General features: G+C 33.9%; 1 protein-coding gene across 1 annotated transcript in view; it reads left to right on the top strand.

The window, feature by feature from the left end:
- Positions 1-529: 529 nt before the first annotated feature.
- Positions 530-14,463, top strand: part of LOC145690733 (uncharacterized) — a 28,220-nt gene continuing 14,286 nt past the window's right edge. Inside the window, exon 1 of the mRNA XM_081765914.1 lies at positions 530-1,201. Within this exon, the coding sequence (XP_081622040.1) occupies positions 837-1,201 (365 nt within the window). The 5' untranslated portion in view covers positions 530-836. The remainder of the gene's footprint in view (positions 1,202-14,463) is intronic.

Raw genomic sequence — 14,463 nt, 5'->3', positions numbered from 1 at the left:
GAAATATTGTACTATATAACATATTAAAGAGAAACAAAAACAAAGCCACACTGTACAACAAGTGATAAAGTGATTAATTACTTATTGAGCGAACACATATAGCTCAATCTTTTTGAAGAACTCTTCCTCTCCTTGCATATTCTGCCAGAAAGAAATTAAAATACACATATTTTTTCAAAGCTCCCTTGCTCTATCTTTTTGTTGTTGTTGTTGTTGTTTGTTTGTTTGTTTGTTTGTGACATATTTAGGCTAATTTCGCTGTTTAATATATATTAATACTCCGAACACTGAAAAATCGTTTCTTAGTAAACTGATAATTGAATCACATGCTTAAAGGCATACTATAATCTTCGAACAGTGCCTGCCCCAGCATGGAGTGCGATACTCACCTGCCTCCGCTCTTTCCGATCCTCACCAGCGTAAGTTCGATTACAATTTTACCTTTGTGATTATATATATGTGTTACTCGATCTTTTCATTCATACCCTGCGCAACACTTTCAACTCCGAACGATTCAGCCAAATCAATCAGTTCCTTTTTGAGATTCATTCATTTCGTTCACCTAAAAGATTCGGTCTTTTAGATCGAATCATTCACGAACGAGTCATCTCTAATCGCAGTTACGAAACTAGCAACATCGTGTACAAGCAAATAACGAAGGCTGTTTTCAAGCTGCATTTGTTCTGTATTGTCTTAAAATCTGATCGTATGATTCATTGGAAATTTAAAGTTGCTTTTGTGAACGTTCTTATAAATTACTTTATTAACACTCTCAGCATAAAATAAAGGGAAACTATCAAGAAAAGTGTGAAATTCTTATTAAATGTATAGTCATAATGGCTGGTGAGACGACTGTTAAGTTGGAATTGATATGCAAAGAAGAAATTGAGTTTGGTTTTCCTGAAGAAGATCCACTCGAAGGGAAAGGGTGGACATACGAACTGACGACAGACAATAAAGAGTTAATATTATCTACAACGGAAGGAAAACAAACAATGTCGAATGATACAGCTATGTATTCTTCGAGTGTGAAACTAAACGTCGATATGGTGAAATCAGAAATTGCAGTGGAACAAGATCCTGTATTTGGAAGTAATATAGAAACGCTGAGAAAAATAGCGGTTGAAGAGACTTGCGCGTCGTACCCTAATGACTTCCAACAGTCAACAAAAGAAAGTTTAAATTCAATTGGGCCAGAGAGGTAACTTAAATTTTGTATATAGTAATCAGCTTAGATTGACAATAAGATTACATGGATTTGGAAAGTATATAGGTAAAAAGCAATTCTGCGCGAGAAATAGGCATAGGAGATACCTCGAATTAAATTAGGCTAATAATCTACAATTTGGAAATGGTGTAGCTAGGGTTACCATTTGTCAGTATTTTGTACGGACTGTTTGTATTTTTGGTTCCGTGTCCGTATCGTACAAAACATGAAATACGAGAAGTCCGTATTTGACATTTCTTGGAGCTGCTCGAAAATTTCCGAGTCGGGAATCGCTAATATCTCGGGCGAAAAGTATTATTAGTAAATGTTTAGCAGACGGGGTCAGGAAGTATGTATAAAAAAAAGAAAACCGGGAGAAATGAAGATGCAAGTACTTAGACCCAACACACCCTGATCAAATCTAACCTAAACTAATTTAATGTTAATAGAAATAAGCAAACTTCTATCATTTTTTCGAAAATTTTGCCGGACCTTTATGCTAATATAATCTAATATATAGTAACATAACCTCACCGAAACTAACCTCATGTGAACAGAAACTCCCAGAATTGTAAATTTTTTTTTTTTTTTTAGAAAAAATGGTTGGACTCCTCCCGCTAAATATTGTTCAATTTGTTTTCATCTAACATATTTTAGGTACTATTAATAAATTAGGTTATGTTTTAAAAAGTGTCTCATATTTCCATTCCAGGCTTGTTTTGGTTAGATTTAATATAAGTAATCTAATGGCATGATTTGTTATATTTGTGTTAATGAAAAAATATAAAACATGTTAGTTTCCAATAGTGTTTTTAAGTACCAGTATTTCAGTAAACAGTTGTGTGATAACCTGAAAATGTGATTTCTTGGAAAGAATTTTCGGGATATGTTTAGTACAAGGGGTTCAAAAGCACGTAAAAGAAGCACAAAATTTACAGGAGAAATGAGTGATGCAAGTACTTAGACGTAACATAACGTAACCCAATCTAACCTAACCTAACATAAACTAACGTAAGCTAACCTGAACTAACCTAAACTAACGTAATATTAGTAGAAATGAGCTAAATTCTATCATTTTTTGGAAAATTATGCGGAACTCCTACACTAATATAACATAAACTAAAGTAACCTGACGTAACCTAAAGTAGCCTAACCTAACTTAAACTAATCAACCCTACCCTAAACTAACCGAATGTGAACAGAAATCGCCAAAATTGTAACATTTTTTAGAGAAAAGAGCTGGACCCCTTCTGCTACTCATAGGCCGAATTTTCAAAACATTTATTCTGTAATTAGGCACCGTATCTTGAATGCATCATCATTTTAAGGCTTGCGCGTATTTTGGATCGAGAAATTATGGCAACGCTAGATGTGGCACACATAGGTTAGCTGCACACACACAAATGATAGATACCACTCATACAAATCTTATGTAGCTCTTATCTCGATGAAATAATGATTACTTTATTATTCATTACACATTTCTCACCAATTCTGGTTTATATTTATAATATGGTTGCTCGATGATTGTGTTTTGTATGTACAGGCTTCTGTAAAATAACGGGTACCGAGACTGAAAAGGATCCTAAAATTTCTTAAATTTAAACTTGAAATGTGTTATACTGGGGCAAAAATACGGACATATGATATTTTACCTAGGATCTAGCTCCAATGCGCCTAGCTGCACTTTTCGGGAGAGCTTCGAAAGACGATTATAAAAACACAAGGTAAAAGTGAATTCTAACCAACAATGGATGCACATTAATTGTAAGGCTCAATACATAAATTCATTGCATATTCACTTCCTTTTCAGGGAATCGACTTTTATATTTTCAACAAACATTTCTGGGGGTGGACTTGCATTCCTCCGTATAGGTACTTTCCTGGAGATTTCAGTGCAGATACACGATAAGAACTATTAAATTGTTTCAGTTATTATAATTTCAAGATTTAAATTCCTTTTTTACCATAGTATATATATTATTGTTGTCTACGGACTATTCTTTAAAATATATATTCTGAACGGTATTATGTTATTTTATTATATTTAGAGAGTACGCATAAATGTATATTTACTTGCAATGTTTTATGCGACTAAATATGTTGTAACAAACATTACTTTTAGGAAATCTACGTACTTTAACCTCGCTAAACATTTTAAAATAATATGTAAATTTATTGTGTAAGCTTCAAGCTTCTACTCATAGTATAAACATATAAAATTTAAATTTTATAAATAATGTTGAAAATAAATTAGGTTGGGTAGCTTCCAGTAAACACACGTCTCACCATTTTATCAACATTTGCGCATAAAAGTTTATTCCTACAATATTCTTTTGCACGTAACATTGCCATACACGACTTTTCTTTCTACCCATTTGTCGAAATTGCATGCGTTAATTCACATGTACGAGAAGTCCGAGTACCTATTCAGAAATTCCAGTCAGAGACAGCACACAGACTGACGTATCTTACTAACGGTGGTTCGGGGTGTGTTCATAGTACTTCTTTATTTCTACAGAACTTTTTTTTTTCAAACAGATTTCTTTCAGTCTTTTGTAAATTAGTACTATGCTACTTTCTAGTGCAAATGGAACTGCATCTTAAAAAATGATATTACTAATTATTTATATGAAGTACACTCAACGAATTTTTTACCTACAATTTTTTTAAAATCTAGAAATAAATGATAATAAATCAAATTAAAGTAATTAGTCATGTGGTTTCTATAATTTGAAAAATAAAGTATAGATATGGAATTTAATTCCCTCCCGGAAATCAATATGCCAGGGGAAGAAACCCGAAATATTCCAATTTTTTACTTTTCATCCCACTGGGAATATTTGCACTGCTCATAACAAGATGAGGCACGTACCCGAATGTGAGTATACATGTAAACAAAGATAACGCAAAACACTGTATATAGCAGAAAATTACTTATATTACATGTTGAATTATTGTATTTGTACACTACTAAGGTCTTGTAGGCAGGGTTTGAAAAAACCCGGTTTTTTTTGAAAAAGCCCAACCCACCTGGGCCCATGTGGGTTTTTTCGGGTTTAATTGGGTTTTTTCGAAATATTTCAATGTCTTTGGGGTGAAAGTGTTAAAATAAGATTTATATTTCAAGATTATCATTGTCACAACTTGCAACAATTTTTTATTCACTGCTGTTTTGAAAAACTGGCCGCCATTTTGAAATTTTACGTTAAATCGCCGCCAAAATATATGCAGCTAATTTAGTGTGTCTCGTGCTTATATTCTAAAAATTTCAACTTAAAAGACCGAAAGTTGCACTTTGTAGCGTGGATACCCACTATTTTTTTTAAAGCCACCATTTTGAAATTGTAGTTTGGTATGCCGCCAAAATCTATACTGGAAATTTAGTGTGTCTCGTGCTTGTACCCTAAAAATTTAAAACATCGAAGGTGGTACCCTGTAGTATGTGTGGTACAGACAGACGAACGAACAAATGTAGATCGAATCATCTCAGAAGCCTCAGTGACGTTTGCCAAATATGAAAACCCAAATATATTAATTTAACAGCGTAAAATAAATGGTTTTATTTGAAGGTCACTTTCGATATTTTGTGCGTTCAATTAGGTGAAATTCCCAAGCATTTGTTGCAAGACGTTTCTTTCCAGAAAATTAATTTAAAACAGTTAACAAAGATATAATTCATATTTTATAAAGTAAATGCTTCAAAATGTCTTAAATGAAATTAAATATGATATCTTCCGGCGTAAAATAAATAGTTGTATTGATGTATTCAGATCGGATGCTTTGTGCGTTCAATTGCGGGGATTTCCCGAGCATTTCTTTCGCGACTTCTTTTTTTTTTCTCCTCGAAAATGCAGCTTTCTTTACTGTACATCGAAACTTCCACTAGTACGGAAGTTTGAATTTAGCACTTGAAGTAGTAAGTGTTACGTAGTTTTCGGAACTCTGAGCATTAAGCTTCTTAAATTTGACAATAATTTTTACGCTATTGTTAGTGTTGATTCTAAAGAATGCTTATTTGAAGAGAACCAACAAATAACTGAAATAAACTGTTATTGTTGGAAAACTAAATTTTACTGAAGAATACTTGTGCTACCATCAAAGATAAGAAATAATACTAATAGTTTTACTAATGCACTACATATTTACTGGTAGTACCGGCCCCTATGGCTTTAAACTCGTCAAACGTAGGGGAGACCGGGGCACGTTGTCACAGTAGCAATTCTAAAAAAAAGCGAAAACATTAGCGCGCCGGTGCTGCTTTCTTGTTTACTTACTAGATGCCACAACTAACTGTACTCGTTTGGAGATGCGCGGGAACAACGGTGCTGCGTCAGTTGAACTTTGTCTGTTTTCAGTGCCATTTGTCTGTAGAAGCAAATATTTTTGCGTGTGTTATGTAGGTTACAAATAGAGCTTTATGATGTGCTACTTTGAATGCGCCTAATCTTGTCGTTTGGCATAGATATTTTGTAAAAAGAGTAATGGCGACGCGTGGGACAAGTTGTCACAAATAAGACGGGGCATATTGTCACTGTGACAATGTGCCCAATTGTGTGTTATGTATGATAGAAATGATAGGGTTATCTCTGTTTTGCAGACGGTGAGAATATACAAAAGAAAGACAAGAGAGGAAAGCACCACCAATGGAAGATCTACTAGTTGCAGCAAGAGCTATGAAAAGAAATAACAACCCCATATCAATACGTAGGCCTAAAACTGCTAAAGAATTTCATGTCCACTACAGAACATTGGCAAGATTTTGTGCTCGTGTTACAGATGGCGAACTACAGTTCGGCCAATGCTCATTTACATTAGGTTACTCTTCGTAATACTAGGAAGAATTACTAGTATCATACCAAAACAACCTTCGCACATATAATTTGGACTCACTACGAAAGAGGTTCGCGATTTGGCTTACAACTATGCAAAAGCGCTAGGATTGGAATGCCCAGAGTCGTGGAATGAAAAGGCCATTGGTGGCCCAGACTGGTATCCGGCTCTTGCTATAATAACTCCCCAAGCAAATAGTTTTGCACCTATAAACAATGTCAACGAAGGTCCAAAGATTACGATTCTTTCTCAGAGGACGACGATACATTGTGTTTAGTTTATGGCGATCCATACAGTGCGAGTACATGTAGCAAGAAGTGGGTTCAGTGCATTCGATGTACAAAATCGGCCTACGAAAACTGAGGGAAGCAGAATTTGTTTTAATTGTGTATTAACTGTGACTCTGACGATGACCTCTAGGTATGGTACTTTGTAGAAGCAAAAGGATAAACATTTTCAAACTAGTTTGCGGTGCGTGCTAATAAAACGCAACTAAACTTCGTAATAATATTTACTCCTCTCCTAGCTATACAGTAGTCCTATCAGAGGAATTCTTTGCAATTCATAAACTACAATCAGAAACAACTTAAATGCATTTGGCTAATTTTGTGTAGGTCTATTAGAGACGTAGGCTATGATTTGATAATTTCGTCATTTTGTTATGACCTTTCAGTTTGTAGTTTTGATTCCTTAGCTATGAGTTAGTTCTGTTTTCATGGCAGTTTTGGTTTTCCTACAATGCTTGATGTAACAATAAATATTTTAGGTTGAGAAAATATAAGCTACAGGTCCTCCTACTTTCTTTCCTATTTAACTAATATAGTTTCACCTTTCATTTAATTATGTTTTGATTCTCTTTCAGACGCTAAGTATTTAATGCTGGTAACATTTATAGTCTTTTTGCATTAGTAATAGTTGCATTAATATCTAGCTATTTCTGGAAAGTGCCACAAGAATAACATGTGACAATTTGCCCCATATATTGTGACAACTTACACCGCTTATGGGGTATATTGTCACAACTATATTGATCATAAAACATAGTACATAAGTCCAGTTCAGAGCGAGTTACATGGGAGAGAGAAATATATGTTATGCACAAGATAACAAAGTATGTGTATACTAAAAATTATAATTTTCGGCCTTACACGAGCATCACAAGAAAATAAAACGTGAAAATTGTGACAATGTGCCCCGGACTCCCCTATGAGGGATAACGTCCCTCGGCATAGCCGAGTCGGCGAGCACACTATTTACGGAAAGTATTTTCTAAAATATAAAATTGCATTTTTTTCAAATAGGCTATAAGCATAATCAATACATTAATTTGCTATATAATTATGTTAAGCTAAGGTAAGTTTTTTTTTTTCATTTATTCAGTACATTCAGAGCTTATGTAGAATGTTGTTGTATACCTTAACGTGAAAGCATTTAATTCGCCCGAGGAATGTCCAAAATTTGATAAAAATCACTTTCAATGTGATCAACTTAGTTGTAGCAATAATATATTAATAAAAAGCTCAAAAACCCAGGTGGGTTTTAAGGTGGGTTTTTTCAGGTGGGTCCAACCCGAAAAAAACCACCGGGTTTTTTCGGGCTGGGCCCACTTGGGCAAACCCTGCTTGTAGGTGACATCTTTATGTGTTTAGATATGTATGTCTATTTGTGTTCCAAAGTAACATAATTCATTAGTAACGTAAATTTCATAATTATGTGAATCCCTTAACTCCCAGGTTTTCTATAGTTGCGCGTTATCATTTCGCACATTGATTTCTATTTCACTACACTTACATGTGTTACAAGCCACTTGTTTGCGAATCCGTGCATAACATACACTTTACTATTCAAAATGTTGTTACGAATTCGTTCTGTAAAATTTACAGTAAATCTGAACCAGTTACGTGTGTGTTGCTGTGATATACAAATTCTCACCGTAGACTTTATTATACTTCGAAGTAGTGTTATCGAAGACATCATAGTTTGGATGAAATGGTTCGGTAAGCTATATATAATTATTTGGTTTACTTTAATTGGTGGTAAGGAAGCGTAAAGGAGAAGAAGGGTTTAGAATTTATTCTCTTTCTCTGTTACCACGTAAGGAACTGATTTTGAAAGGTAGTTAACATGCACAAATGGCTTAAAATATGGAGAAGGCTTCTATAGAGGTGAAACCCCCAAAACGTTAGGAAGGGAAATATATGAAAATAATTAAATAGGACCGCTATTAGTTTTGAGTCCATATTCTTCAGGCACAGTGAGGTGATCGGTGGTAGATTTAATAACACTGAGCCTAGGTTTTGCTCACTGATATTTGTTTTTCTCAATTATAATAACAACAGTTATTCTTATAATTATGTTTACGCATGGCAATTGTACCGAAATAGACATGGAAAACGGAAGAACGTTGTTTTACTTTATTTATTCTTATTAGTTTTCTGTTTCAAAATTATTTTACATTTTTTCCCTGAAACTACTGATATTGCGGCTGGCACACGATAAAGTACAAGTTCTTGTAGTACTATATTAATAATTTTACCCAAACCTGTGCAAAAAATCTTAATATAAATTACTTTTTGAACATACCATACAAGAAATATAACTGCAGGATATCTATTGATAATCATACCTTTTGGGTAATCGAAGACAATACATAATGTAGTTTATTCCATCATGTATAAAAAGTATTTAACAATCTTAGAAACATTCACCCCATTAAAATTGACATCGACGTAAGAAATTTTCTCAGTTTGAAAACACATATCAAATAAGAAAAATTAGGAAGTAGATTCTCACTCATGTATAGGTTCATTCTTTCTTCAAGATTCTAGAAAATAATAAGTTATTTCATTTAATTTTTAAAGTAACGTGATTTCAAATTGTACTCTCTGAGGTTAGAAATAGAACGTTCCCCATTAATAGATCCAAATTCAAAACATGTTGCAAATAAATTGATCGAGAATATTTTTATATGTCATACCCAGGTCATTCTTACACTTATTTTAGATTCTATTAAATAATAACTAATTGTTTCATTTATCGTGTACCAACAACGTGATTGAAGTGAAACACTTCCGCCTTAGTTTCTCAGAGCGGCGTAAATAAGAGGTCAAAATTTAGAATAGGTAGAAACTAGAAGAAATGGATAATTTTCGTTGCTTTTATCTACAGACATATTTATATCTTTTATATTGTATACTATAATATATGAAATATAATATGTTTCCCTCAGCTAATACCATTAAAAGTAGATTATGTCCTATGCGTTGAGAACCAGAAAAGGGAAGCCATTATCAACTACAAGTTTGATAATATTTCAAATTGAACGATTGGGAACTTTCTCGTAACATATGTCGGACTTGCACCTTTTAATTTTAATTGCGCTATTCTGCTTCCAACTTTGGGGAATATAGGATTTATTTTTTATTTTTTTATTTTTTAGTTAAGTGTAATAAATTACGAGTTTCAGCTTTCTAGAATTTAGAAATGTATTGAGAATTTAGGGGAATGTAAGAATATCCCAAGGTACAAGCAATGAAAACTTTCCCAACCATTCTGTTTGAAATATGTTTCGAACTTGAACAGCTATTGCCAATTATTTTAGCTCTAACTGCAGAGGGTGTAATCTGAGATCGGATCTTTCTTACTACATAAGTAAAATAAATTTACTTACATTCTTTCTAAATTTTAGACAGACATGAGAATGGCCCTAGTTACAAACTACCCAGTATTTTGTATTGTTTTCAGTTAAGAATAGATTTGCAATACAAAATAACTTTGGAAAGTACGTTTTTTGACAAAATGAAATCTTAATACCTTTTAAAGTAGTACTTTATACGCTTTCTTCTCTGTAGGGCAATAATAAATGGAGATGGCCATAATAAATACAAAGCAATTTTTAGGCAAGTTAGTCTCAATCTGTATTAAGGGGCAATAGCATTTTTATCAGATAATATGCTCCTAGTAAATTTGAAAAAGTTATCTTATAAACGAAGTTTCATTCTTCTATGTAGAACTTCTTTTGGATGACGTGATCATTGTTATTATAAGTTGATTTCAGAGCAAAGTTTGGTCAGTTTTCATTATAGGGTACTAAGATTTTCTCATAAAATGCCACCGCAGCGATATTTATTTATTTATAAATTAGCCCTGTGCAAGACTGATTAAATATAAAGCAATCAATACAAAATTATTAAGTGCATCCCGCCTTTCGGACAAAAACTTCTCAGTAGCATGGAAAAATGCACCTTCTAAGCAGCTTTGCATTTCTCGATGCAGGTTTGCATTAGCAATACACAATAATGGCAATATATCCAAGGTTTTATGAAGAAGAGATATAAGCTGCTTTCTAGAAACCTGTTGCCCACTTTTATTAAGTTTCTTGCACGAGGGAATTTATTCTATGATCAATCGGAAGGTGCAGGAGTATAAGAGTGAAAGCAATTACAACAGACGAGTAGGTTATGGAGCTAAAGGCACTTTTTATTGTTATGACCGATTCCATTTCAAATCGTCCAGGCAAACTACAATTGGTCCCCATCATAGTCTCAGATTTCATTTATTTTTTATGCATGGGATCTACGTACAAAATTATTAAATCCATATTTTTTCGATATACAGCCTTCCAAAATGGCTGTCCTCCACTCGGATTGGTCAAAAAACTGAAAAACATGTCAAACTAAAAGTTTTGATGTAGAGAAACGAGTGTACTTAGCAACATAATCGCAATAGCAGGAAGAGTATAAAGTTGTATGTTTCGGTGGAAGGCCAATATTCGTATATTTGTCCAATAGGAATCGCGCAATTCATTTGCAATATTGCCAACTTTGGTGAAATTTTTGCTAACTTGCAACATATTTTTTCTGTCCTCACGAGCAATATCAACCATCTGCTACTAGCGTCGAAATCTAGTCCATAAGGTCTCTTGAAAATGTAAAGGACTTTCGTTTCTGATTATTACATCCCATGTTATTGCATGATGAAAAGCTGAAAATTTCATTAAGACGTCATGTTTGGACGCCATTTTCTCAAAACCCCACCTTTTAAAAATCTGAATATTTTACATGTATTGCAGAAGTACCTAAGTATTTAATATCCGTTAATCGTTCATGCGGCTGCAGCCTCAAACATTCGGTAAATATTTCCTATGGGCATTTAGATTTATACACAAGGCGAATTGAAAGTTAGTACGAAAATTTTGAGAGACGAATCCTGACATCAAATCCAGTAGAAAAGTTCCTATAAACATGAGTCGAATTCCGCTTCGTTTTCGAGTTATAGGGTTTCCAACTCGGGACTCATAATCGGTCCGGGACAATAGAAAATAATATATATATATTTCACGTTAAATCAGAAACTGTGTGTTAAAGCTTTGATAAAGTTCAGAAAGTTGATTTGTATCAATATGGTTTTTACGTGCGTTGTAATTCGGTTGACAGTGTTGCCAACTTCGTAAAAGTTTTTTCCAAATGACACTACATTGTTTTTATTTGGTATTTATTAATGATTGTAAACATCACATATAGCACAATTTTCCCCACATCAGCACAGTTTTCGAAAACTTACATGTATTTCATTAAAATGTTTTATCTCGTGCGTTATTAATAGTTTTCAACATTAAGTGTGAATTTGACCTGATGTGTGGCATCATTGGAAAAACCAAGATGTCGAATAAAAACTACGTCTGTGCAAGTTCTTATAATAATAATAAAAAGAAGAAGAAGAAGAAGAACAAGAAGAAGAAGAAAATTTATTTCTTATTATTGCAAAACCTCTCGCAACTCTACGCATCAAGTTCCAACTTGTTCAAGAAGTTCTGCTGCAACCACGATACATTTTATTACGCGATTCGGTGTTCTGAACATCATCCTAGTGTTTACTGGAACCATGAAAATTGTTTTTACTGGTAACATGACATTGTAGTGCACTAGTTACGTGTTTGTGTGAATAACAATGGAGAAGTTCTATTACAGTAAGGGCCATATTAAATGTGTTGATTATTCTGAAAGGCATAAGAGGATTGTGTACAGAAAGAAATCCTTGACAAAAATTTTATCTTGCGGTAAAATATATGGATTGCGTACAGCGTGTGTGCCAAAACGTAGTATTAGGAGAGGATGATTATTTGTGTAAAGGGTGCTTTAAATATTTACCGTGGACGAAGTGAATATATGTGAGATTATTGGTGACCAGGGAAGAAGGTGTAAATATGAAATTATGCAATGGCAAGATAAACAATTTGTTCCTCTGAATGTAGATTTGGAAACCATTAACCAGACAGTTAACCCATTACCCGCCAAAACTCTTGTATCGTTGTTAATTTTTTAAAATGTGTTTATTCATAACTGTTTGAGATATAAAGATGCAAAATTACTGTTAAAAAAGAGTTAGCCGATATACTTCAGGAAATACAACCCGTCCCATTTTTGGGACAATGGCAGAATACGTAAGCATTTTATATTTCCATTTCACAAACGTCTTTGAATTTTGAAATTTATCAAATTGTTCCAAATGAATACACATTTGCACACTTGAATTTTTTTTACATACATGTAATTCTAAATTACTTTATTGTTATCCTACAGCAGTTTGTACACTTATATTGCACTTATCTTTATGCATTTGTTAGATCATCTCTATATTTTGCAAATTATATGGGATTGCACGAAAACCAATTTCATACATTATAAAACCTACTTATTTCACTAATTCACATGAGAAACAATGTTTCATTACAATTTATGTGTGAAATGATGCAAAGCATTTGTTAAGCAGTCCTACGTTACATCTTTTACAAATCTTTATTGTCTTCTTCTTGCAAAATGTACATCTTTTCTGCGTTTTGGTTACTATCATCATCTCATGGTGTTTCCCTGGGTAGAGATGATTTCCTGGGTCTCTACGCACGTCAATACTCACTCTGCCACCTAACACTGCTTGCCTGAGGCCCTGTTCTTGTCGAAAAACGGTTTCCCTTAGAAAGATAGAATAGAACAATCCGCCTCCGAACATCGAGCAGAGACATGTTCTCATTTGCATTGACGATCTGATAGATCCTCCAAGTATTGACAACTGCGACATCTAACATTTGTGTAAGCAAAGGCCACCACCACTTCTTTGATCTGATTCTTACCCTGTATAATGCTACCTGTTTATCTAGAAGGTCTACTCCTCCCGTATGCGCATTGTACTCTTTGACAAGATGTGGCATTGGGATATATATTTCAATTTTTTGCTTCTGAGAATAACGCCGAACTGACTACACTGCATTATCTAAATTTATTTATTGTGTTTGCATTGATTAACTATATTTTGGATCACACTTATACCACTTCGAGGCACGGAAACTCCTCCCGCCTGTTTTATTTTCAGCTTCAGATATATTTGGCGTAGACGGCGCAACATCAACACTTACCTCTGACATTTTCCTTCTCTTTGGAATTGAGGTGCTCGTTCCGTCCTCAATTCTGCCGGAGTTGTCGATCAATTCCAAGGTACCAGCTACATCACTAACAGCACTTTCCAGTAAGGAGTTCTCTGGTATCTCTTCCTCGTCCGTAAGTTAATCTGCAAGTATAATTGCAACTTCTACATCTTCGGGGTTGATCTCATCACTATAATACTTTTCTAATAAATTCATTATTTAACCAATGTGAAGGCAGGCTTATACAATGTCATAGTATTCTACGAAATGCAACCTTTGTTACTTACCACAACACCTAATTATATCTTCAGAACTACCACTATTCGACACAAAACTGAATTATAACTAACATAGGAAATAATACTAACGTAATCAGCCAATGTCCCAATTTTGGGATGCTTGAAATAAATATATGAGAAATTTAAATAAATGCATTTATGTTGCATGGCAGACGATCATATTACTTTGAGATTCATTTTGTTACAGAACAAACTTTATTTTATTGAATATGCAGTACAAATATTACGCTAAAACGGAAAAAAGTGTGCACAGCTGAAAAATGCAAATTCGACATTACGTTGCGCCGTCTCTTGGCCATCGTATTATTAAAAGTTTGCAAGTAACTTCTGTATTATGCAGAAGATACTCTAAACAAATGAAAGAAAGTGAAATATTGAAAGAATATCTTTGCAAACACTTTCAAAAATAATCAAGAAACCCGTCCCAAAAGAGGGACAATGGCTGATAATGGGTTAACATGCTACACATGAATGTGTCGCCATTAAAACGGCCACTATCAGTGAAACGTAGACCACGGTGAAGGATTCACCTCTTAAAACTTTTCATACTGCCTTTCAAATCGCCTTGTGTACAGGACACAAATAATCATCATCCCCTAATAGCATATTTGGGCATACACGCTGAACGCAATGCATATATTTTACCGCAAGATAAAATTTTTCTCTAGATTTTTTTTTTGTGCACAATCCTCTTATGGCTTTTA

This window comes from Thermobia domestica, chromosome 7, assembly GCF_964235325.1.
Source record: "Thermobia domestica chromosome 7, izTheDome1.hap1.1, whole genome shotgun sequence".
Classification (NCBI taxonomy): domain Eukaryota; kingdom Metazoa; phylum Arthropoda; class Insecta; order Zygentoma; family Lepismatidae; genus Thermobia; species Thermobia domestica.
Note: the sequence above shows the minus strand (reverse complement) of the source record. Positions and strands in the feature narration are given on the sequence as shown.